Source organism: Mustela putorius, unplaced genomic scaffold (genome assembly GCF_011764305.1).
Source record: "Mustela putorius furo isolate JIRA1106 unplaced genomic scaffold, ASM1176430v1.1 tig00000813_pilon_pilon_pilon, whole genome shotgun sequence".
NCBI classification, from domain to species: domain Eukaryota; kingdom Metazoa; phylum Chordata; class Mammalia; order Carnivora; family Mustelidae; genus Mustela; species Mustela putorius.
In genome coordinates, this window is record NW_025421485.1 from 1312116 (window position 1) to 1338661 (window position 26546).

At 42.0% G+C, this 26546-nt stretch overlaps 1 protein-coding gene across 5 annotated transcripts in view; it reads left to right on the forward strand.

Annotated features, from left to right (window-relative positions):
• NBAS (NBAS subunit of NRZ tethering complex) overlaps window positions 1–26546 on the forward strand; it is a 316898-nt gene that overhangs the window by 181007 nt on the left and 109345 nt on the right. For all 5 annotated transcript variants that reach the window (XR_006608058.1, XR_006608057.1, XM_004745820.3 and 2 more), the window contains 5 exons: window positions 9047–9211; window positions 12448–12561; window positions 13112–13235; window positions 24410–24486; window positions 24866–25003. Coding sequence is in view for 3 of the 5 variants with exons in the window: in XM_004745820.3 (XP_004745877.1) it covers window positions 9047–9211; window positions 12448–12561; window positions 13112–13235; window positions 24410–24486; window positions 24866–25003 (618 nt within the window). In the remaining 2 variants the exon portion in view is untranslated. The remainder of the gene's footprint in view (window positions 1–9046; window positions 9212–12447; window positions 12562–13111; window positions 13236–24409; window positions 24487–24865; window positions 25004–26546) is intronic.

The following is a 26546-nucleotide window of genomic DNA, read 5'->3' on the forward strand; positions in this document are numbered from 1 at the left end:
TATACAGACCATTTCTATAAGGGTGGGTTAGTGTTCATTTGATGTACAGACAATGATTTATTTACCTTTTACTTTGTTTTTGAACATTTATTTTTTTATTTTTTTTTTAAAGATTTTATTTATTTATTTGACAGAGAGAGATCACAAGTAGGCAGAGAGGCAGGCAGAGAGAGAGGAAGGGAAACAGGCCCCCTACTGAGCAGAGAGCCCGATGTGGGACTCGATCCCAGGACCCTGAGATCATGACCTGAGCCGAAGGCAGCGGCTTAACCCACTGAGCCACCCAGGCATCCCCTTTCCTTTTAAGAGGAGGCCTGGTGACAGGACCACGTAGCCCTGGAGGGGCTCATACGCACTCTTCTGGGGGACTTTTCCTCTGCTTTTGTTTGACACTAGCAGTGGCCTCACCTCCTTTTTCTCCTGTTCCCTTTTATCTACTCACCACAAGTCTCTTTCCTCCTCCCTGTTCTATCAAACAGCTTGTGTTTGGATCACCAGTGACCTCTTGTCGCTAAATTCACGGGTCATATCTGCCTTTATCTTACTTGACCTCGGATACATACTTGTTTCAGGGATAATCTGTTTGTCTTCATTATACCTCCTTGTCTGCTTGGTCTCCTCGTGTTTGTGGTCCTTCCTCATTTCCCCAGCTCAAGTGGTAGATACTCCGGGTCTCAGTCTTTCAGTCTCTTCTCTGCTGTGCTCATTCCTGAATGATTGCATCCATTATCATCACTTTAAATATCAACTTTGTGCAGATGAGTCCCTGCTTATAGCTCAAGCCCTGTCTTCTGAGTTCCAGGCTTGTCCGTGCGACCGCCAACCCAGCATCTCTACTTCCCTTTCTCGCGGACTGACATCTCAGTGTGTTCAACGTGAGCCTCTGATTTTCACACCCCATGCACGCTACACCCCAGGCCAACATGGTGCTCCTTCTGTGCCGTGTCCTACATCAGAACATGGCAGCTCCATCTTTGTAGTTGTTTAGGTCATAAACCTTGTTGTTCTCCTCAGTCCTTCTCTGTCCTACATAACAGATGCGGTCTGTCAAGAAATCCTGTTGGCTCTACTTTCCCAGTGGACTTGGAATTGGGCCATATTTTACTCTTACCACGGCTACCGCCCTGGTCTAAATTCTCCTGGTGTCTCACCTAGAGTTTGATGGTGGTGTCCTGTTTGCCCGCCTGCTCGAGTTCTTTTCCTTGCTGTGGTCTGGATTCAACAAGGCAGCCGGAGTAATTCTTCAAAAATACATCAGATCATGCCACATTCCTCAGAGTACAAATAAGTTTTTATGATTTCCGTCCTGCAGGGACACCCATGATCTGTCTTCCCTACTAACAGTTTGACTTGATCTCTTCTCTCCTGCCCTCTGCCCTCTTTCCCTTAAATTTGGCTTTGCTTAGCATCCTCCGGTCTTGACCTTCTTGCCGTTCTTGGAACATTCCCATCAAGTTCTCCCTCCAGGTCCTTGTACTCGCCGTGTTCGCCCTGCCGTGTTCTTCTCCCACGTGTCCAGATGACTTGGCCTCGCTTCTTCCGGGTCTCTGCTCACATGTCTCCTAGTCTCCTCAGTGAGAGCTTCTCTGGTTTCTGCAGACACACTTCCATACACTGTATAGCTCTTCCCCTATCATTGATCTGGTAGACTTTTCTGGTATGCTTTCTGTTTATTTTTTGTTTATCTCTTCTTGGATTGTAAGGGGAGATCTTTGTGACAGGAGCAATGTTTTGTTCACTGCTATTTTCAGCATCCAGAACAGTGTCTGTTCTTGTTATACTTAATGTCAAAAATATTTGTTGAATATGTGAATAAAATAGATGAAGAAGTTTAAGATGTAGATATGATGGGTTTGGGTAAATTCTGTTATTATAAAGAGAGGAATATTTGAATGGGGTCCAATTTGATAAGTTCTTAGTTCATTGGTAAAATAAAGCAAATTTCCCATTTGTCTGTCTTTCCTAATGTAGTGTGAGTTCTTTGAGAGCAGGGACCACATCTTAATCATCATGTAACTCTGTTGCCTAGCACTGGGTCTTAAACATAATAGGCATGCCAGAAGTATGTGTTCAGTAAATTTATTTTGTGGACGCATTTAGAACTGCATATCATTTATCAAAAGTGACTTAAAAATTGGGTATGGTAAAAGAAAATAAAAATATACTTCAAATGCCTCTATTTTTCCTAACTACATGCCTCTTAATCTTGACCCAAGAATGCTAGGAGATTCAAGAAGGTTTGATTCTCAAAGCCTCTGACATCGTGTGTCAAATTTGGTGTGTGTGTATGTGTCTGCTTGTGTTCATGTGTGTGTACACTTGTGTGCATTTTTTCTGGAGAAGGGACTTACAGCTTTCGTCAGAATTGTATAGGGGATTCATGACTTGCAAAGGTGAAAACATCTAAATTGTAATCTGGCCTGTTAATTAGCGGATGAACTAAAGCAGAGTCAGACTTTATAGTGAGTGATTTATTTTGTGGGGATTTTTCTCCTGCTGCTTCTGACAGATCCTTCTAAAAGTAGCAGCACTAGTAATAAAGATTGCATTTTTAATATTTTGAGTTCAGGGTGAAATTTACTGTGTTAGGTACAGGGAAGAGCTTTGGATCATCTAACGATCTGTTGGAGGAGAGGAGGTAGTGAGTGAGTTCAGTTTGAGAGCTCTTTCTAATCTTTACCTAGCTTTGTGTGTACATCACACAAAGGTTATGGTGGGCAAACAGATTTTTCTCATTAAATTAACACGTGTTATCAGACACCAGAGAAAGCAACTCCGAAATGGACTATTCGTTACAGTAATGGTTCAGCAAGGATCGTTTCTGTAAGCCAAGCTTGACATGGGGAGCTATTCTTGTTCTTATGAACCTGAGCAGTAGTGGGGTCTATTGGAGAATCTGAAAGATACTATTAATGCTTAGTAAGTTAACCTTTGAGCTATGTAACACACTTGACATTAATGAGATTTCATGTTAAATTTTATGCTGGGAGTTGTTGATTTGGTTTGGGGGATTAATCTATTTCGGCTGTTACACATTCTAAATTAATTAGCAGTGTGCAACTATGAATATAAAAAGTGCCAGTAGTAATCATTTGAGGAGTAAATTTTGCCTAACTCTCTTTTCTTTCCCCATTACATGTAGTTGAAAGAAAACTATTTTCCTCATTAGTTATTCTAGTTACAGTATAATCTTGGTAGACTCTCCTCAAGTTTGATGCTTCTTCTGTGGTCCAAATGAGCCTTTGATTTTACTTTATCTTTTATAATTCTCATTAGGGGACTCACTTACAATCCTTTTATCTTACACATTTCTGAGCATGTGAATTTCATTTACCTTGTGAAACAAACTTTTAAGTTCTATATATCTGAAATTTCCTGTCTTGAGTTAGCCTATCCATATGAACTAGAAGTAAAGTTTAGGTTCATTTTATGAAATGGAATAATTGTTGTATAGTCTGTATTTTTTGATATTTTTCAACTGACTTGATTTTCCTCTGAGTAAAGCGGCATTGTGTTTAAGTGCCATATTTCTTTCTTTCTTTTTTTTAAAGATTATTTATTTATTTGACAGAGAGAGAGAGAGAGATCACAAGTAGGCAGAGAGGCAGGCAGAGAGGAGGAAGCAGGCTCCCTGCTGAGCAGAGAGCCCGATGTGGGGCTCGATCCCAGGACCCCAAGATCATGACCGGGGCCGAAGGCAGAGGCTTAACCCACTGAGCCACCCAGGCACCCCTAAGTGCCATATTTCTTAACTTGTTTGTATTTTTAATTCTATACTTGATTAGTTGATGACATTCAAATCCTTCAGTATACTCTCTTGATTAAGAAGGTGAACAAGATTTGAAAATGTGGCATGAAATCTTATTTGAATAACATTTAGCTACTATAGGTGAAATATATTAGGCTTTAGAACATGTTGAGTGCTAGAGATCAGACCCAAAAGAGGACATAATTCTATTCATATAAAGTATAAAAATAGACAAAACTAATTTATGCTGCCAGAAGTACGAATAGAATTTATCTCGGCCATGGAAGTGGCTGAAAGTGACCACAGTAGCAGCCTCTGGGATGGATGCTAGGACGGTGGTCTGTTACTAAGTGCTGATGTGTTATGGTTTATCAAACTGAACACATTTTTAAAATATATCTTATCCTTGAAAGGTTGCTAAGCCTGGATTAAAGACAGGAAGGGAGAATGTTTACTGGCAGTATTGTCTTTATATCATGGAACTATGAATAAGTACTATCTTTTTTACTCCTAATCTTTGGTATTTTTCAGGCCATCTTTAATGAGATTTTAGTTTTATAAGACAGAGGAATAAATGACCTTAAATGTGTGCCTGTGTGTGTGTGTGTGTGTGTGTGTGTGTGTATAATATGTCAGAATCCTATGAAGAACAAAGGGACCACACATTTCGATAGCCAGACCTGGTCAAGAAGAGACACCCCTAGGCCAGTTGCCTATGGGCAGCATATTCCCCTTACTGGATCTACAGTTTACTTTCCCATCATGTGGCGTCCTCTTACCCAGTCTGCAGTATTACTGTAAAACTGAGGAATGACCCTAGGAAGCCCCTTCGTGGTACCCAACACACAATATGCATTTAGTAAATGATAGCCATTGTGTTTCTTAGATATTGTAACCGGGACTTCTGTTAGACATTGCTCTTGGGAGAAAAGGTGTCTAGATCTTTCTTCGTCCCCTCTGTGGTCCTGGTCCTCTGTTCATTCTTCCTCAGTAACTTGTGTTGCTCCTTTTACCCCCACCACACCCCCGCATCTAACCTTGCTCAGCAACCATGAACGTTTGCTTATGTGCCCGACTTTTCTTCTGTTCTTGTCTTCTTTCGCTCAGGTCTTCACTGTGACTCACCTGGTGACCGTGGACTTTATTTCTTAGAAAGTTGGATTTCTCTGCTTATCTGATTTACCTCAGGCCCTTTTCCCTTTGAGAAGGATTAGAAATAAAAACACTTACACTTAATGTATTCATTCAGGTAGGCAAATACCCCATGGTGACCTCACATGTTTGTGGCATTATGATCTTAATTCAGTCCCCGATGAGTTGAAACTTGGACTAACACACCAGCCTCCTAACTGGATTCTTGTGCTGGGCGTAATATATTTTTTTTAATTTTATTTATTTTTTAATTAAACATATAATGTATTTTTATCCCCAGGGGTATAGGTCGGGCGTAATATTTTTAAAACACAAATCTGATTATGTGACTTCCCTTGTTGCGAGTCCTTCAGTGGCTTCCCACCTGTCAGGGCGACAGCGGAGGTGCTCTGGGCTGCTCAGCGGGACTTTTGCTCCAGTCCCCTGTCCTTCCTTCCAAACCTGGTGTTCTGCCCCTTGCCCTTGTGTGTCAGCATCTGCACCTTCTCTGACTCACTCAGGATTCCTCTGGTTGGCCGTGTTGTTTCATTTCATGCTCTTGCATTTGTGTAAGTCGGCCCGAAACGATCTCTGCCATTCCTCCTTTGGAGGCCCCATCTTCTTTCCTGCTGGAATATTACCTCCTCTGTGCAGTCTTCTGCGATCGTGCCTCCAGGCAGGGGAGGAATGGCCTCTTTTCATGTTCCCATACTGCTTCGCGTGCACCTCGGCTGGAGGAGGCGATATTCCCCTGCTGTGACTGGTCTGCTTCTCTGCCTCCCTCCCTAGTTTCAGAGCAGCTTGGGAGCACAGACTGTGTCTTACTTGTTCTTATCACTTCAGTGCCTGGTATCGTGCGTGACACTGAGTTAAGAGTCACTCAACAACTGCTGAGTAAGTGAATGAATCCTCATTTGTTTCTGGGTTTTTAAGTAATTCAGAAATATAGCCAATAAATTGAGATGCTTACTATATATTTTATATATATTCATATATATATGTGTGTATATATACACACACACACAGAGCTGTATCTACATATCTATATCTGTATAAAAAGAGAGAGTGTATACTTCAGATTCTTCTGAGCTTTATTTCTGGCCAAGAACTATTTTTGGCAGTGTTATTCACAAAGGGACGCATGGAGCTGTTTCCACTCTGCACAGTTATTAGGGGGAGAACTCAGAAGCCGAGGGAAGCCGAGTGTACATGATCTCCAGACCGTTCAGCAGCCCAGAGAGGAGAGCTCAGGCCGGACGTGGTGGGTCACGTGCACAATGACCAGTGCGCTGGTTGTCCGGCGGAAGCAGACCCCCCTCCCTAAATGCAGGGAACTGGGGTAACGTTGCTGCCATGTGCCATCGAAAGCACATGGGCTTGGGTTGTGGCCTTCTTAGAAAAAAGGGGCCTCTGGAGTGCAGGAGCTGGAATCAGCTTGTTTTTCTTCTGTTGACTTAAGTCCGACTTGATGAACCAGCTGTCTGTGGTACCAGAGCAGAGAATAAATCAGCCTCCACTGCTGTCTCCTCATACAGTGAAGAAATTAAGGAAAGAAAGGAATTGTAGTAATGCTACCATGAGAACTATTTGTGTTTTTTGGTGTTCCCTTCCAGTTTTGATGCCCGGGACTCAGGTGAAGCACTTCGTGCAGTCCTGGCCCGTGGTGGGCTGTTGTCATTATTACGCATGGAGGGAGAATTCTGTTTTTTCCTACGTAGAACTTTCTACCCTGTCCTTTCAGAAACATTGGATAATGAGCCAAACCCCAAAACAACCCCAGCTCTTTTTAGCATGGTTGCCCTTATCAACATACAAGCAACTTAACATGATTGTTTCCTTATTAACATCCATATTTGTTATGTTGTTTTCGTAATCAAATTATAATGATGGCATTGGGCGGGTAGTTTATACTTTTCCCAATGGCCAAAAAGCCCATAGGAATCATGATTTTTTAAACCTTTTTTTTTTTCATTGAGGTATATTTGACATAAAATGTTATGTTAGCTTAAGATATACAGGTTATCAAGCTGATACTTTTCTTTTTAAAGAAGGCTCCACATCACCTGGGGAGCTTCCGGAGCTTGAATTCATGAGATCAAGAGTGGGACACTCAACTGCCTGAGCCACCCAGAGGCCCCTGATTTGATATATTTATATTGCAATATGGTTGCCATTGTATCTTAGCTAACACCATTACTGTGTCACATAATTATCATTTCTTCTGTTGGGACACTTTTTTTTTTCATGTTACAAGCAGAGTTTAGAAAATTTTAGGAGAAACAGACTGGACAAATTATAAGCATTGGTTAGTATAGCTTAAATTCCTTTCCTTTTGCAAGTAAGCGTATAGTTCACAATAGTTTCTTAGAAGTTAAGTATCCTAACATGATGATACTTGTTTTTTATTGCTGCTGTAACATATTACTACAAATTTAGCTACTTAAACAGTCCGAATTGATTATTTTTTAATTAACCATGTGATAAAAATCGGGCAGCCTTGGGTCTTAGTCACACATGGACAAAATCATGGTGCCAACAGGGCTGTGCTCTTTTCATGAGCCTCTAAAGGAAGATCTGTTTCCATGCTCATTCATGTTATTGACAGAGTTCAATTTCTTGTGGTTCTAGGACTGAGGTCCCTCTTGCCTTGCTGGCTGACTGACACCTGAGGGCTTTCTCAGCTTCTAGATGCCACTCACATCCCTTGGCTTGTGGCCCTTTCCTCCGTCTTCAGAGCTGGCAATGATGGGTCGAATCCTTTTGTGCCCGGTTTCTCTTGCCTCTGCCACATGTCATGTCCCAGGCACCCTCTCTGTGACCCTAGCTGGGAAAGGTTCTCTGCTTAAAGTCTCGTGTGACTAGCTTAGTCCCACCCCAGTAATTTAGATAATCTCTTCACCTCAAGGTGTGTGTCCTTAATCATATCTGCAAAGTCCCTTTGCCATGGAATGCAGTGTATTCCCAGGTTCCAGGAATTAGGAAGTGGACATCTTTGGGGGCCCATAATTCAACTTACCATATAAGGCAGCTGTCCGTTGGGTCTACAACAGTGCATTTGTATCCTGAGTATTTGTGATGTGTGATATCCTGGCAATTACTGAGTGATTACAAGATTTCCATTTTTGAGTACTTTGATAATGCATGAATAAGTGATATGATGTGGACCTAAGTAGCCAAACTGAGCCCTCTTGTCAGTATCAGGAAGGCTCTTGAAATGGAGGGACTTGGCCTTAACTTTGCTTTCATTTAAACAGGAAAGTTAAGAAAAAATAAGTGGAAGTAGATAAACACTAAACCAAGAACTTTGTTTTTGTAGAACAGGTAGTGTTTTTCTTTGATCAAAAGAAGATGTGGTTGTTGTCATTTCTATTTAAAATAATGTTAATGTATTAGTATTTTTCTCCACATGGAATCTCTCAGATGAGTAAATGGAGAGTCAGAATTTTAGCTGATTGCTTCAAGATTGGCAGGAGGTTTCATGTTATAAACCTTTTAAACACTATTAATCATCCACTTATTTAGATGAAAAACAAAACATTTCCTTTTTTTTAAAGATTTTATTTATTTATTTGACAGAGAGAGAGATCACAAGTAGGCAGAAAGGCAGGCAGAGAGAGAGGGGGAAGCAGGCTCCCCGCAGAGCAGAGAGCCCGATGCAGGGCTCGATCCCAGGACCCTAAGACCACGACTTGAGCTGAAGATAGAGGCTTAACCCTCTGAGCCACCCAGGTGCCCGAAAAACAAAACATTTCAACATTAGTAGGTGGGTCCTCCAAATCCTGTACCTTTGTAGAGGGGTCACTGTAGTGCTGTTTGAATGAATAATTTATTTCATAATTAAATAATAAATATTTTCAAATTAACCTGAGTTTCTCTTTGGTGGGATATTAGACTGGTAAAAAAGAGCCTATTTGCTTCATAAATGTTTCTGAAGGGGATTATTGGACTAATACACAATGATGGTTTTTCCTTTCCCCAATTTCTTTTGTAAATGATCCAAGGAGGTACAATATGCCAGTAATGCTTGGTTTCATGTTTTTTTGTTGCTGGCAAAGATGGATTTTTAAATTTCTCTTCATGTCTGAGAAGTGCAAGTAGTCTCATTATCACTCTCTGTTCTTCTGACAATGTGCATTTTTTGCTTTTGCCATTTTCTGTTTTAACCAGGGCGAAGCCGGTGTTCCTGGCAGCAACTCTGACCTCTTCCACTGGAGCACAGCGGCCACCATGAAGGTCCTGTCCAGCACCACGACTACCACCAAGGCCGTGCTGCAGGCGGTCAGTGACCGGCAGTGGTGGAAGAAGTCCTTGACTTACCTTCGACCGCTTCCTGTAAGCAAGGCCTCTGTCTTTTTAAAATCCACCCCGGGGCTTCTGTCAATGCATTAGCACTGCTTCTGAGTTGTTTTCCTGCTGTAAACAGGTTTCTCTTCTCTAGGTTATTAAATAATCTCTTAAAAAATTGAGGCCTCCCATCAGATAGGGGAAGAGTCACTTATTTTATAGAATGGAACCTACTCCCATGGGGTGCTTGCGAAAGACACTGATAGAGATTGAGGTGGGGTAGGGTTTGATGTCAGAATTAAAGTTTAGTGGGATGAAAAGGGAAATGACTTCATTGGTCCTTACTTGATTTTATGGGCCAGTAGTGGAGGAAAAGCCCTGGTAGCAGGCATGGGGGCTAAGGTTATTGGGGCTGCTGGAACGATAATAGCACTTACTGTGGGGCTTAAACAACAACCATTTTTCCTCATGGTTCTAGAGGCTGGGAAGACCAAGATGAAAGCTCTGGCAGATTTCACGCCTGGTGGGGTCTGCTTGTTGTGTTCTCACATGGTGGAGGGGTGAGGGAGCTCTCGGCAGTCTCTTATATAAGGGCACTAGTCCCATTCCTGAGGGCTTTAACCTTGTGAGCCCATCACCTCCCAAAGGCCCCAACTCTTATTTTTTTAAAAAAGTATTTACTTTTAATTGAAATGTAGTCAACGTGGAATGTTGTGTTAGTTTCAAGTGCACAATGTCGTGATTTGACAACTATATCCATTATGTGGTACTCATTACAGTGTAAGTACCATCTGTCATGACATAACAATGTTACAGTACCTGTGACTGTGTTCCCCGTGACTTACTCATTCCGTAGCTGGAAGCCTGGACCTTCCATTCCCCTTCACTCATTTTGCTCATTCCCCACCCCTTTCCCTCTGACAGTCATCAGTTCTCTTAATTATGCATCTGCTTATGCTTTTTTGTTTGCTCATTTAGATTCTACGTATAAGTGAAATTGTATGATATTTGCCTGTCATTGACTTACTTCATTTAGTATAGCACCCTGTAATCCATCCATGTCGTTGCAGATGACAGGATCTCCTTCTTTTTTTAGGGCAGAGTAATATTCTATTGTGTATATACACCCAAAGGCCCCACCTCTTAATACCATCATATTTTGGGGGCTTAGAATGTCAACCTGTGAATTTTAGGAGATGATGCAAACATTCAGTTTTTAGTAGGTGCTTTGGGTTAAGAGAACAGTGTAACCAGATTCTTTCACCCATTCTGGAAGCAGAGGTCAGGACGAGCAGTACAACGATTGAGTGTACTTTCCGTGACCAGTGAACCTCTTGCTCCTTCATACTGTAGTCCTTGGTCTCACTGGAAGGCTTAGAGGAAAAAGAAACGTGCTTGTTTATAAATTCACCCCAGACACTCCCTGGGTGTATCATCATTGCAATCACACTCCAAATATTCCTCAGGCGTTTTCTGTGTGCCAGTGATTGGGAGTAGAGTTGGAAAACCCTTCTTGTGAGGAGCCTGTATTTCAGTGGGGGAGACGAAGAAGCCCACCAATAAAATATTTGTGTAATACTGTAACGGTAGGTGGTAGTGAGGGCTGTGAGGGTAACTTCAGGTTAAGGGGAGTTGATTGGGCGAGTGACGGTCTGATTTAGATCGGAAGGTCGGTATCTCAGGAGTCACTCTGAGTGGAAACCTGGCTAAGCCAAGTAGAACAAGTACAGAGCCCTTTTTGAAGGAAGGTGCTTGACATCTTTGTAGAGCAGGAAGGAGGCTTGCATAGTATGAACAGAGTGAACAGCAGGAGAATGATAGGAGACGAGATCAAGGAGGTGGTGAAGAGGCCAACATCCAAAGGCTTGTAGACCAGTGAGGACCACAGATTTTGTTTTGAGTAGATGGGAAGCTGCTGGAGACTGTAGGTGATGCGGTTGTGTGATCCGGCTTTCCTTTCCCTAAGATCATCGAAGTGCTGTGTGGAGAGCTGGTGGTGTGAGTCAGAGCAGGGCCGAAGAGGTCCCTGGTCTAGTGTTCGGGCGGGGGGCGGGTGGTGGTGGACCAGGGCAGCCGTGAAGGAAGTGGGAGATGTATCTTGCGGACCTGCGGATGGTCTGGATGTGGGATATGCAGGGAAGAGGGAAAACAAGAGTGACACAGCCAAGATGTCGATCCCACAGACTGAGGTGGCGTACGCTTGACTTGGGGGCAGGTCCACACGTCTCTTCTCGTTGTGTGGTTACTGCGGTTACTTTTAAATGACTCGTGTCTTGGACTTTTTGAGTGTATGTCCCTCAGATGAAGTGCGTAACCCCGTGCCTGATACCAGATCGTTTTTGTAAAGTGTCAGTTGTTGTTCTTGTCATCATTTCCGGCATTGACGTCGCGGTTTCCCGAGGCTGTGGTTGGCATCCAGTGAGGACCCCTAACCCTAAGCCTAACCCTCCCCGTGCCCCAGCCCTAATCCCTAACCCTAACCCTAATTCAGAGGAAAGGGTGACTGTGTTTGACTTGGCTCTTGCAGCGAGGAGCTTCATATCTGAGGAAGGTCAACCTGAAGACGGTTACCTACTAGGGATCCGGAAGCGCGTGCCAGCGAGGACACGGCCGCTGACAGGTCTTGGAGGCAGTTGTGGGGCGGCCGGGGATGAGGCAAGGGGCGCACTTGCATCTCGCCTCCAGTGCGTGGGGTTTCGGCGGGTGAGGGCCCAGCTGGGCCTGGAAGCGGGGCGGCACCTGCCGAGGCAGTCAGCTTGGTTAGCCTCTTGGAGTGGACGAAGGGCTTAGAAGCTGGTAGGACACGTGAAGTAGATCGTGATTGAAGAACTGGCCCTTAATGTTGATTGACGTTGAAGAACTTTAAGTGTTATTCTGCATAGTTCAGACTTGCTACCGTGGCCTGCTAGTCTCGTTCAGAGCTGCGAACGGCGTGCGGAGCGCAGGAGCGATATGCACGGAACGATGTTTGGGGCAGGTTACTCTGACTGTAGATTAGAAAACTTGCCGTGTGCTTAGCGCTGATTGCTTCTTTATTTTTGATGCACGGATGTCAGAGTGACCAGGGAAATCCGAAGGCACTGCAGGCTGAGGTTGAAGTGCTGCTTTTAGACCGTGGGTGCCGGCCTTACCGCTCACTGGGCGTCCGTGTCCCGCTGACACGCTCTCCGTGGATCCCACCGCGCACGTGCATCCGTCTCCCCACATAACCCTGCCTTCGCCTCTCCCCATCTGCCCCCAGCGCTCTTAACTTTGACCACTGTTCTTGTCTTTGTTCTGTTTAGGGGCAGGAATTTGGTGGGGCTTATCAGATGGGAACCATAGCCAATGAAGGTCTAGAAAAACAAGGCTGTCATCCTTTTTATGAATCCGTCCTCTCCGATCCCTTTGTCACAGAGGTAAGGACAGTGCGCCCAAGAACACAGAGCCAACTCTCATGCTGTTTTGGGCATTTTAGTATAAACAAAAATTAAAATGTTCCTGAGAATGTACTTCTTTAGCTTCGTTCTTACTCATGTTGCTCATTGGTTTTATGTGACTTTTTTGAAAAATGTGTATATTTTTAAAAGATTTATTTATTTATTTTAGAGAGCGGGAGCAGGTTGGGGGAGGAGGAGAGGGAGAGAGAGAATCTCAAGCAGACTCCCTGCTGTGTACAGAGCTGGATACTGGGCTTGATCTCAGAACCTGGGGATCATGACCTGAGCTGAAATCAGGAGTCGGATGCTCAACTGACTGAGCCCTCTAGGCGACCTGGTTTTATGTGACTTGTATATGTTATAATATACTATGAGATTAAAATCTGTTTCAAGCTTTACATAAAATGATATGTTTTAGTGAGATGTTATCATTTGAATCATCAAAAGATATAAAATCCTATGACTCTGTTCTAAGAATATCTTAAAAAAAAAGCGTCACCTACTAAAAGATATAACTGCTTCTGTCTAGTCTACAGTGACCTATGACCCCCACCGGCCTGTTCCAGGGGAAAGCTTTGCAGAGGTATTACTAAGAACTGGAAAACTGGCTGAGGCTAAAACTGAAGGGGAAGAGGTATTTCCAACAACAGAAGGTATGGAAGAAGGTTCTAGTTCCCTGACAATGTGTAACTCCTATTAGGGAAACCATATATGAAAAATGAGTGAATGGGAGTGGGGAAAAATAATAATAAATTTTTCTAGTTCTGAATAGTTTAACTTGACACCAACATGCATTTATTTAAAACATTTATTTGAGAACCTTCTGTTTTCTGGATACTTACTAATATTGAGTTAAAAGGATAAGTATGATATAATTGAAGTGATTCTTACAGGTATTTCTGATTTTGCGCGTTAATTAAGAACCCTTAAGTATTTGTTTCACAGGATGTAGGTATATATTTCATCTTAAGAATTTTCCACATGCCTGCATATCTTTCTGTGTAGAATATTTTGGAAAGAATTAAATGTATGTAAGTTCACCAAAGATAACCTTTCCCTTTGTATCTTTATTTCTCTTTAGTCTCCCTCCTTCTTCTTCAGGTTCCAGGATAGTTTCCTTGACTTTTTTTTTCAGTTCCCACTCTCTCTGCTCTGCCATCTTTAGTGAATACCTCATGATAAAAAGGCTGCTGGAGCTCCAGCTATCTCTCTATATCCCAGGCATCAGTAAGGAGAAAAGAAGAAGGAGGGCAAAGCAGTCTCCTTGATAGTCCTATCCACACCTTCCCCTTAGGTATTTCTGGCTGTCTCTCGCTCCCAGTAAACTTGGGTGATGTGGTCTTAATTGAGCACATTGCTGCGTGGAATAAAATGTGGGAAAAATGTGTATGGGGAATAGAACTGCCGTTTTCGCAGAAAACCTGTCACTCATTTTTGGATAATCCGTCTTTCAATCACTATTTATATGTAATTGGGAAGAGGGGAAGCACAAACCGTTGTTCTGTCCCCTATGGAGGCCTTTTGAATACTAGAGGTTTTTACTGAGTATACCATGTCCCTTCAGTTCTGAGGTGCTTGCTTTTTACCTTTATTTCTGAATCAGAGTATCTCACAGTTGAGGACATTTTGTTTTTCTTATCCAAAAAGCTATTGTTATATTCACGGCACACCTTACGAATAATGCTGAATATATGTGAAGAGTAGAGTTGCACTGCTATTTACCCTTATAATCATTCTTTATTACTTCTTGCTTTTCTTTCTTTAATTATCTTTTAAGCATTTTTTCAATTCCATAGACATTTGTAGCCAACATTTACTTTGTCTACAGTAAGAGAAGCTCTATATCAAATGCTATTAGTACAGTATCTTACTTAATAACAAACCACCAGATACTTAGCATTTAGTCCTATTTTCGAGACAAAGAACCATGTCTCAGAGACGTGAAACCATTGTGGTTTTCGCTGTTGCTGTTTGAGTTACAAAGCCAGTGGTTGGTTGAACATCCAGATTCAGCTTTGTCTGATCACTGCGGTGGGCAGTCCTTCCCACGTTTTAGCCGTCTCTGCAAGGTGCTGTGCTAGACCCTGAATCAAAAAAGGGAGTAACAGGGACAAACAAAAACATGCCCGTGGTGTTATTTAGTTTGGTGTAGTTCTATTGGTATGTATATTCCATTCCAAACTTGCCAACCTGTTGACAATTAGCATTTTTGCAAAGCGGAGTTTGTGCTGAGGAGATAAAATGGTCCCGAAGAGTAAAAATAACTCACAGTGGAATTATGGTTTATTCCCCTTTCGGTGGACCACACGTGACATTTCCATACAGTGAAGTTCTGCAGGTAGCAGAGAAATAGGAGGTGTCCTCTGTTTCACACATGTGTTCCTCAAACGTGCTTCTGGCTAAGTGATCTTTAATTATTTGCTTATGGGTCAAACTTTGATTCTTGAGAGGGTTTGGACGCATAGATGCTAAGACCTTAAGAAAATAGTGCATTGGGTGTGGAAGTGTATCACCCACTGATTGGCATCATAATGACTGAAATCATAACCAGGAAGTTCGGAAATACTGATTCACACAGTTTTTTTTTTTTTGTTTTTTTTGTTTTTTTTTTTTAGATTTTATTTATTTATTTGACAGAGAGAGAGATCACAAGTAGGCAGAGAGGCAGGCAGAGAGAGAGAGGAGGAAGCAGGCTCCCCGCTGAGCAGAGAGCCCGATGCGGGGCTTGATCCCAGGACCCTGAGATCATGACCTGAGCCGAAGGCAGAGGCTTAGCCCACTGAGCCACCCAGGCACCCCAACACTCGGTTTTTCTGTTAGTTAGCCTGCAGCAGACAAATGTGTGAATGTGAGCACCTCTCACATAGAAGGCCTGCTTTGCAAAAAGGCAAGATAAAGGCATCAGATTATAAAGGTCCAAGAGAAGGAAGCCTTCTCGCTGCAGACCCTCTCAAATTGCTTGTGAAGGCTTCTGCTATTTTCCAGAGCTGTTCGCCTAGAGAAAGTGAAAAACCCTTGTGAGGCACAGATTTCTGGGTTGTTAGGCCTCCCTTCTCACAGGGTCTTTAGGTACTTGGCCATCTCTCTACAGTTGGTAGCTCGGTGATGAGGCGTCCCAGTGATCACGAAACATGAAGCCAATAGGTGTTTTCCAGGAGCTCTTGCGGTAGGGGAAGCATATGTGATGAGGAATCAGGGGATCCCCGTCCAGTTCCTTTTCTCACCATGTGTTCATTATTCACGGAAGGAATGGTCCTTCAGTGTCCCCGTACTTGGAATGCGAAGTTAAGGAAGACACGGTCCTGTCTTGAGAGGGCTTACTGTTGAGGTGAGGAGACAGACTAATTTGTGTACGATAAGGGCTGTAACAGTCCCACAAGAGGCACTGCGATTACAGACAGTGTGACAGCGGAGTGGAAAGGGGGTCTGAAGAGGCTTCCGGGAGCTGGTGATATTCGACCTGGGTGTTGAAGGATGAACAGGGCGTTGCAGATCAAAAGAGCGGGGTGGCTGGGAATTGAGAAGGGGGGTTGGGAGAGGGACAAGGGGCGTATTTTGGAAGAGGAAATAAAATTCACAGAAGCCAAGATGGCAAACATCACGGTTTTCCCAGGTTTTCGAAGGTTATTCTGATACCTGGAAAGGAGAATATATGTGGGTAACCAGGGAAGAAACAAGGCAACACGAGGCTGGGAAGCGGGGTAAGGCCTCATGTGCTAAGTTAAACATTTTAAATGAACCTTCCACGGAAAGCTGTAGGGGTTTCAAGCAGAAGAGTATTATTGAGTTTTTCTTTACCTCATTATCTGTAAAATGGGCACAGTAGCTTGTAGGTTCTGTGCCTGGACTGTTGCTTGCCAGATGGGCCCTTGTGGGCACCGTTTCATAGATGGGTCCTCGGACTGTGTTAACGTTCTCGGAGTCCTGGCTCGTGGTAGCCGATCCAGTTATCAGTTCCTCTGGTTTCCAAGGCCGGCGGCTATCATTCTCCATCCTTGTTTCGCACTAGAACCCCTTAGGGAATTTTTAAGAAGTACTAAGGGCCCAGGATCCAGTATAGAATCTCTGAAGTGCGGCCCATGTATGACATGAGTTTCAGAATTCCTAAAGCAGTTTGGTTGTCCAGACCCTTTGGAACTTTCACTTAACATTTCCAGCATCTCCCCACCTCCCGACCCCCTCATCATGTCTCTTCTTCAAACTGACACACTTGCTTTCTGAGCCTCTCCCCCGACAGTCTGGAGAAAGCCTTTGATGTCTGGGTCTGGGCTCTCCCACCTGAGGGCAGACCCCGAGTGTTCTGTCTATTTCTAACACGTTTCTAGGGCTGCTCGGTTTTCTGTGGGGTGGGTGCAGTGTCCCTGCACGCTGACGGAGAGTGGGCATGGCGCGTGCATCACAGTCACTGGGCCGGAAGTCCCTGGGAGGCTGCGCGCCGGGTGAAGCTGAATGCGAGGCCCCGGGGCGTGTGTGCTCTTCTTAGTGTGTCTGTGAGGTTTTATGGGACTGCAGGTGTTTCCTTTCAGTCCTGGTGTTTCTTCACATTGTCTTTCCTGACCCTCAGATTTTAATACTCCACCAAGGGAAAGAATCCAACTCCATTAAAGCAACACAAATTTTTTTCCGATTTTTTTGAATTGATTGGGAAAAGCTTTCACAACCCTTGTGTATATTAAAAATGGAATTTTTGTTCAAAATGTGGAAGTGATTTTAATAATTTTCCTTTAATTTACATTTGGGGTTAAAATTTATGATGCATGTTCATAAATACTGTCATATTAGGTATCTCTTGTTAACACTAATATATCTGAAATAGATATCTTTGGCTACTTTATAATATCAGTATTTGTCAGGAACTCAGCAGAATTAAAGAGTGATACAGGTTAAACGGCCCAAATTAAAAATTGTAAAAATATGACTTCTGACTTTGGTTCACAAGTAGGTCATGAAACAAATTAAACTTCCAACATAATGTGACTTTTCAGAATTTTTTAATAAAGTTGATGAAAAGGTTTTTATGGAGACTGACTGAAGAAAATTGATCATTATTTATTTAGCTAAATGAATGATTTAATGGCTAATGATTTCCAAATCAATAATATGGGCAGCTTTCCTACGTTAATTTAGTGCTGGAATTAAATTTAACATAGAATGCTTTCTAGAGTTGGTGAGTTTGCATAGAATTAGTGCTTGGAGGCTTGGGCATAGATTTCATCTGATTTTCACTGTATACCTTGTATAGAAAATGTATTATTTTCAAGATTTTAGAACTAGCTTTGCAAATTAAATTCATACACCCTGATAAGTGAATGTAGGGTAGGCTTTTTTTTTTTTCCCCCATATACCTTAATGTTAATTTAAAATCACTGTAACTCCCATCTGTGGCAAGTGTGACATCTGGTGAATGCCAGTGAGACCCCGTGAGATCAGTCTCCTTCACGTTCTCCCTGATAGTTTTGTCAGATGTTGCCTCCGTGGCTTGCAGATTCAAAGACTGAGAAACTTCCTGTGTGTGGGGTTTGACTTCTACTTTGTAAGAATCCTTAAGTCTCTGTGCTGCCTAGAAGGTTTTGGTGCCCAGGGACATGATCTCTTGTAACTCTGATTACCTGCCAGAGCCCTGTCTCCACATCCACCATGCTGAGAATCAGGGCTTCAACAAATAAATTTTGGGGGAGCACAGACATATAGTTCATAACACCATCTGGACAGATGAATCATCTCTCTTGATTTTGGTGATTTGTGTTAGCCTTCCGAGCCTGTGTAAAAGCAATGAGGTAATACTATCTCCTTTGTGTTTTTTTTTTTAAATTTAATTTTTAATTTTTTAAATTTCTTTTCAGTGTACCAGAATTCATTGTTAATGTACCACACCCAGTGCTCCATGCAATATGTAACCTCCATAATACCCATCACCAGGCTTACCCACCTTCCCACCCCCTGCCCCTTCAAAACCTTCAGATTGTTTTTCAGAGTCCATAGTCTCTCATGGTTCATCTCCCCCTCCAATTTCCCTCAACTCCCTTCTCCTCTCCATCTCCCCATGTCCTCCGTGTTATTTCTTTGCTCCACAAATAAGTGAAACCATATGATAATGGACTCTCTCTGCTTGACTTATTTCACTCAGCATAATCTCTTCCAGTCCCATCCATGTTGCTACAAAAGTTGGGTATTCGTCCTTTCTGATGGAGGCATCATACTCCATAGTGTATATGGACCACATCTTCCTTATCCATTTGTCCGTTGAAGGGCATCTTGGTTCTTTCCACAGTTTGGCGACCGTGGCCATTGCTGCTATGAACATTGGGGTACAGATGGCCCTTCTTTTCACTACATCTGTATCTTTGGGGTAAATACCCAGTAGTGCAATCGCAGGGTCATAGGTTTTTGTGACCCTTAGAGCTAATTCTTGCAAAACATGTTTCTCCTATCTGTCTTGTCAGAGCAGATATTTTTAAAATGATAGGTATTTTTGCTTTATAATAATTATTGTTGTTGCTTAAAGCAATGGCAGGAGCCCAGTGCAGAGTTTCTACTTAAGTCATTTGAGTGTCAGACTCATTTGGCTGGTGTATAGAATATGGATAATGTCAGTTAAAACCATAAATTAATGTTGGTTCATATTTACAGAGACCTTAAATACCAAACAATTTAATTTTTATTCTTTATGAAAAGGGAAACCATGAAGAGGGGAGTGTGTGTGTGTGTGTGTGTTTTAAGTTGTTGAGACATTACACTAGTGCTTGATTAAAATGAATAGAAAAGTAGTATGAAAGTGCTGTTTTAGAATGGATTGGGAGGAGGAAGACTGAAAGCATCAAATAAGAGTGGAAGGTTGTTAAAGAGTCCAGTTTTTAAACTAGAGTGTGTGGCTCTGAAAATATAAAGTGTGGGAAAGAGTTTTTTAGAAATGCATCAGCTTGCTTGGACGGCTGATGGTTGGGAGCAGAGAAGAGAGTGAAGTCCAAGATGATTCTGTGATTTTATGTTTTACCAGTGGGGAGAACAGTGCACCATTGTCAGAAATATGAGTGGTACTGGGTAAAGAATTAGTAATGTGGGGGAATGTTTGAGTCTTAATAAGCACTTGGTAATGTAGGTCTTATGAAGTGGCCCGTGGGTCAGGACTCTGGAGATAAAGGTTGGGGAAATATACTGAGGTATTGGCTGAGTTCTTTTGGGAAGATCTTGTGGAGTAGGATTGGCAGAGAGTCGTGAAATTAATCTGACCAAACTCCCACATTCAGCGGTTGAGGAGGGGCGGGTCTGGTGACACACACACAGAAGAGCGTCATTTGAGGATTGCTGCTGGGGAACCCTGACCCTGAAGCAAAGGAAGGACCATGTGGCAGTGCCTCATACTTTGGTGAGCCCTGAGTGAAAGTAGAAAGGAGAGAACTTTTGAGTTTTTTAGAATGGAGAGCTCTCGAGGGAACATTCCCCCCCCCCCCCCCCGAGAATGGTGTGATTTACTTATGTGTTGAAAGGACTTTCTCTCATTCTAAATCCCCTTTGTTGATCGAGGAAAACAGCTATCTTCCTCCACAGAGAGGTTGTGAGGAATAACTAGTGGAAATAACTGTTGAGTGCTCCGTGGGAAGAAGCTGATTAAGGACAAGGGTGGTCCCAGAGGTGCGGCAGCTGATCGGGAGTGACTGTTTGAGTCTGCTGGTGTCTTCCCGGTGCAATTAGTCTACACACCTAAATGCAGCAGCTAGTTCACTAATAGCTATGATTTATATAAAATGAAAGTAATCCCCCCTGTTACCACCATGGCAGTTACTAATGGAAGAACTGATTATCTGTCATTTTGGGGGGAAATCAAAAAGTGTCCTAAATGAAGAAATGAGGAAAATTACTTGTTTCCGCAAATCTGTAGTTCATAGGGGTGGCGGAAGGAACTTTCTAGGTGCTTTCTATATGCTAAAGAGATGAGCTGCGCTTGCTTCATTTAATCCTAATTTACATGTGAGGAAAATTAAGGTTCTGATCTAAAATCCAGAATGCTTTGAAAACCAAAAGGACTTTTTGTAACTTGCTTGGCATCAAAACCTGAACTAAGCTGACATGAGGTTATTTAAGTCTTTGCTTTATCTCGTTTTGTGAGCATTCGAATGTTTTACAGCAGAAATATTAATGTCTTTGATCATTGGGTGCTCCCAGACCGGCTGAAGATATCATATAATATGTGGTATACTTAAGTATAACTTGCCGAAAGTCCTAAACATTCTGAATTCTGGGACACAAAATCATGCAGGAAATGGTGGGTCTCTGTTTTGATCCTCAAACTTTCTGAGGATGGTTTTCTTCTCGCCATATCATTCTGGCTCATTAATTTATAGATCTTGTTTTAGTTCTAAAATGTACCTGGGGGCGCCTGGGTGGCTCAGTGGGTTAAGCCTCTGCCTTTGGCTCAGGTCATGATCTCAGGGTCCTGGGATTGAGCCCTGCTCAGCAGGGAGCCTGCTTCCTCCTCTCTCTGCCTGCCTCTCTGACTACTTGTGATCTCTGCCTGTCAAATAAATAAATAAAATCTTAAAAAAAAAAAATGTACCTGGAATTTTGGGTTTATTTAGGTATGGCAAGACATCCAGAAGTGGAAATGTTTGTCATGAAGGAAGAAGTTTATATTCACATACCCTAGAAATAGAAGGCAGGGCAGGCCCCAGGGCCCCAGGGGGAAGCACTTGGGTCAGCCCAGAGTCACAGGCAGAGGGTTGAGGGGAAAGCAGGGGCAAAAACCTTTATTGTGTTTTCCATAGGTAAGCTTGAGAAAGCCTAAAATAGATGGTGTGGATAATTTTGTTAAGACTCCAGGCTAGAGAGCTGTCTCAATTTGTCCAGTACCTACCCCTGGGCTGATAAGGTTAGAAGAGTGTGAAAGAATATAAAAGCCAGTGAGAAAAGGTGGTTCAGAGTATTGGCTCTGAATTGGTTGCTTTGCATATCAAAGGTGTGCTCCCAGACAACTTGTTTGCGAAGGGCAGTCCTTGCAGGTTTATCAAGACCCCCCAAAATGTCAAAGCATTATAATTACATAAATAAATAAACACACTTTAAGTATGAAATAAAATCTATGTGGATATTATTCACTCAGAGTAAACATTTGTTGCTTGGTAAAAGTAACAATGATGATTCTTTCGATTTCCATTTGAAGGTGATTTTTGTCATACTTTGAGATCATGAAAATTAGCTATTTTCTCTTTCCTGCTGCATTAAGCTTTGTATGTAATTATGTATGTTCAAGAAATGCTAGAGATCATCTTGTCAGTTGTTTCTAAGAAATAATATAACTATTTAAAAAATAAACGTACTGAAACTTAGGTATTTCAGATGAAGATCCTCCCCAGATATTTCCTGGGGACTATGCATTTATTTCAGTGATGTCATCACTGTTCTTTTTCCTTGTTTAGTCTGTTGTTCGGTTTTTTTGTTTTGGAATTTCCTTCAGAGTCTGTAGCATATTCACTGGAATGGCTTCTGGAGTATTTTCATCCGTTGAAGGTACTTCGGTTTTCGGATACAGACAAATGCATGTTTGTGAAAGATTAAGTCAATTACATGATTTAAAAAAACTAGATCTGACTGGAAGAGAATCAGTAATGGGACTGATGTTCCCAGTGGGCCTCAGAATGGCCCCAAGCACAACTCTAATAAGAGGTGTGGACCTTCGGTAACTAGGGCAAAGCCACACACCTGAAATATAAGGCTTCTGAACCTTGAGGAGAAAGAGCTAATATTGATGAGTGGGTTCACATACACTTATTTGAAAATTGGCTTCCTTTGTGTATAAAGAAGGGAAGTATCTGAAAACAAAATGGGGGTGGGAATAAAAACTAGGTGAGATTGCAGTTGTAGGTCACTTTGTAAGAAACTACATAAGAAAGGAAATAGACAGGAAAGAATTATTAGTATGTGATACTATTGGAATATTTCCTCCCCTCCATATGGGTCCTGAAGGACTGTGAGACAGGTATCAAATGGTAGATAGAAGTCAAGTGACAGCCATGGGAGAGTGTGTGTGTGTGTGTGTGTGTATAGTATGCGATTTCTTTTTTTTTTTTTTTTTAAAGATTTTATTTATTTATTTGAGAGAGAGACGGTTAGAGAGAAAGAGAGAGAAAGCATGCACAAGCAGGGGACTGAGGGAGAAGCAGACTCCCCGCGGAGCAGGGAGCCCGATTCGGGGCTTGATCCCAGGACCCGGAGATCATGACCTGAGTAAGGCAGACGCTTAACCAACTGAACCACCCAGGCGCCCCCAGTATGCAGTTCCTGCACACTAAGTAAATCTTTCTCATACCTTTCAGAGTGTTCTGTAAATTAAACTTACAAGTTTCTTCTTACTTTATCTTCTGGTGTCCAGAATATATAGCTAACCCCTTCATCCTTTAGTTTTGGTAGTGTTCTAGAACACACTCACTTCTTTGCTCTCATAACTATTTGTACAAAATTTGGTTTAGGCCCTTTGCATTGTAGTTTTTACTTATTTGGAGACTTTCTTTTGTTCCAGTGTGTTTATCCCAAAGGGCGGAATCTGATTCTTATTAGTGAAATGTCTGGTTCGGAGAAGGTTCTCACTGATACGGAATGAAGGAATGAATTTGCAGATGGGCCTTGAAATGAGTAGTTTTTGATTAGGAAACCTTCTGATATTGTATGATTCCTTCGAAGTCCTGAGGCTGACCGGTGATCCAACTTGGTTCATAAGGTTGGAGAAATCAGAGGATGATATCAGTATCTAAAGAGGCAACATTCTCTCTGTAAAGCACAGTGGAGAAAGCTCAGTTTGTTCCCCCAGAGTCATCCACAGGAGATTTTGAGTTCTAAGTCAAATTTGGACACTTGCTGGTGGTTCCTTAGCCCACCACCATCTCATTGCCTAGACTGCCAGCTAAGCCCAGATTATATAAATGACTTAAATTTCAGTTCAAGTAAGACACAATTAGGAAGGTAAATCTTCTGGAAAAAAAATTATATGGTGTATTTCCAAAGTCGAATAACATTTACTTTGGATTATTCACATACTGTTCTCCTTCATTAGTGCAGATCATGAGAGTCTGTGTTCTTTAAAAATAAAGGATTTACATTGTGATTACATACGACTACCTGGTATTTGTCACTAAGACCCTAAATGAATGAAATATTTCCTTATTAATGCAAACTGTATATAAACACAGATTTTGTTGGCAGTGTGCTTGCCAGAATTAGAGCCATGACATTGATAGGTCATTGCTTATGTAAAAAATGTGGGAAAGTTGTTACTCATTGGGACCTATTTGAACATATTATATAATCAAGGCTAGGGTTTTTTGTGGAGTGGGATGAAGAGGGATGTTCTTGGAAGGAACAAAACCATCTTCATTGTAGTAATCAAAAGTCTGATCTGAAATTTGCACTCACAGCTGTTTTGTTGCTTTGATCTTTTATGCTAGTATGCTTATTTTCTGTATTAAGCTGTCCTTGAGATACATAATTTTATAGCATGGCCTGGGTTTTTAAAACCGAAAGATTAGCTGTAAGAAACCATTGTCACTGATCTGTTTGCACTTAGACTTTGTACCTGCATTAACGGAATTTTCTCTTATTTAAAAACATAACAGATAGCATAGTTTGAGTAAGGCAAGGTTACTATTTAACAATATAATTTCCTGTGATCTGTATTTGGGTAGTGTTAATAGACATTTGTAAAAGGTCTTAAAGAGTCCTCTGAAGCTAATTATCTGTTGAAATCATACAGGACTAAAAACATGGCACTTATTAAGTAACTACGAAGGTCATGTAGATCCTCAAGTAAAATGATGCTTTTTTTTCTTCTTGCCTTCAGTTCTCTTGCAGCTGGCAAGTGATGCTTTACCAAATGACATGACCTTGGGTCTTGCTTATCTTCTTGCTTTGCCACAGGTAAGTTTCCCCTTACCAAGAGAGGACTTCAGGAGTAAACAAAAAACTGAGACTGGGGATTTTTACCAGTAAATTGGTCATTACAGGATTCGGTTCCTTTTCATTGTTCTTGTGTGTTGGAGGGACTATGGTATCGGTATTCTGAGAGCAAATGCTACCATTTTAGCTGAAGTCTTAATTTCAAATCTTCTTTTACCCTCATAGGATCTGCCTTTATAGTATCTTCTGCATTGAACATGGTCCTCTTAAAGTTGAGCTTGAGATGATGCGGTGGAAACTTTGAGTTGAAATTCTCCAGTGATGACTAGAAATGTAATAGTTTATGATGATTTCCTTAACTTCCTTTCAGCGGAGTTTGTTCTGTCATGTTCTTTTCTAGGTGTTAGATGCTAACAAGTGCTTTGAAAAGCAGGCCCACTCTGCTCTGTCTCTGCAGTTGGCGGCCTATTACTGTAGCCTCCAGATCTATGCCCGCCTGGCTCCGTGTTTCAAGGACAGGTGCCATCCTCTCTACAGGGTGAGTCCTTGTGGTTTCCACTCGATTAACAAGCAGAATTAAAGCTTCTCTAAAATCATTTGTATCCAGCACATTCTGCTTTGTATCCCGAACATTCTCCCTGATGGGTTTGCCCTTGCCTTTGCTCTGTTGGACAGAGTTGTTTTTCCAGGCATCACGAAGAGGTAGTTTCCAGTGTGTATTGTGAATGCCGATTCTCCTTGCGACTTTGCTGTCGTTTATGTTATTTTGCAAAGTGCTTAGGGTAGGTGAAAGTAGTAGGAGAGGAGAAATGAAGAATTGGCTTTTTAACCCACTCCCCAAAAGGAACATGGCTCCAACTGAGGACAGTAGACACTGTAGTTCTTTGAGCAGCGCTGTACTTTGATCTATTTTAAAGCCAGAAATAGGGGAGTAGTAGCTGGACAGATGAAATCTTGAAACATGTTATGCCCACTTGCTGCCACGCTCCAGACAATTTTGATACAACTTTATTGTTGATTTCTGAGCCAGAGAGTCTAAGCGTGGCCTTGGGTTACATGTGCCACCTTCTGTGGACACAGAGGTGTGACAGATGCCACGAGGTTTACCTGTATATACCAGTTTTAAATATTAGCCTTGGGAAATTGTCTGTTTTTTGTACTGGAGTATTTAAAAGAATTGCCACCTTTAAGAGTAGATCAAGCAAATAGATCAGACTTTCAGATCCAGTATGTGTACCAATAAAAGGTTTCAAATGCACTGAGGCAGGATTCTTTCTCCCCTGACTTCATAGCACACTGTAAAGAAGGAATTTCACAATCCAAATGTGAATGAAAGTTCTAGCGGTCTCAGCCACCCAAAGCATAGCTAAGCACATGAAAACATTCCATTTGTGGCAGAAACCTGTGGCTTTCCTTCATCACTTTTTCTTTAAAGAGAGTAAGGGCAGTGGGGAGGCTTGGGAGAACCATTTACGACACACAGGATAATCTCCCACAGGCTTAGACGTGGGAGACATTATTAGACATGGACTGTCCTCTGGCATAGTTTGATCACGATGACATTTGGCCAAGAAAGGAATGTTTTCTTCTTTTTCCAGCTAATAAAAGGTACTCGTTATTTTGGAGATTCTGGATTTGTTCTGTTTTGTTTTTGATAGCTACTGCCGCTTTGTACAGTTATTTTCTTCCATGCTCTAGTAATTTTCCTTTGTTCTGTTTTTATATCTCAGGTATGTTTTTATGTGAAATAAGAAATTGACCTACTGTGCTATAAATTGAGGGAAAGAAGTGATTATATAGGTGGAAATGTGGCAAGTTTCCTTCTAGAACAGCGTACTTAATGGCTTTCTTACATTCAATCAGACGGCTGGCAAAGAATGTTCACGGCGTGTTTGCTGGAGTCTGCTTTTAAGTACCCTATCTTTCATTAGTGCTGAGCATGGACTCAAGTAACCATTTTCTCTAAAGTTCCCAAGTGTGTTGAAACACAGTGAAGCTTTACTTTGACCAAAAGCATTGTGCCTTGTTATAAATACAAGTCAGTCACGTCTTCAGAATGTACTTGACTGAGATTTCCGAGC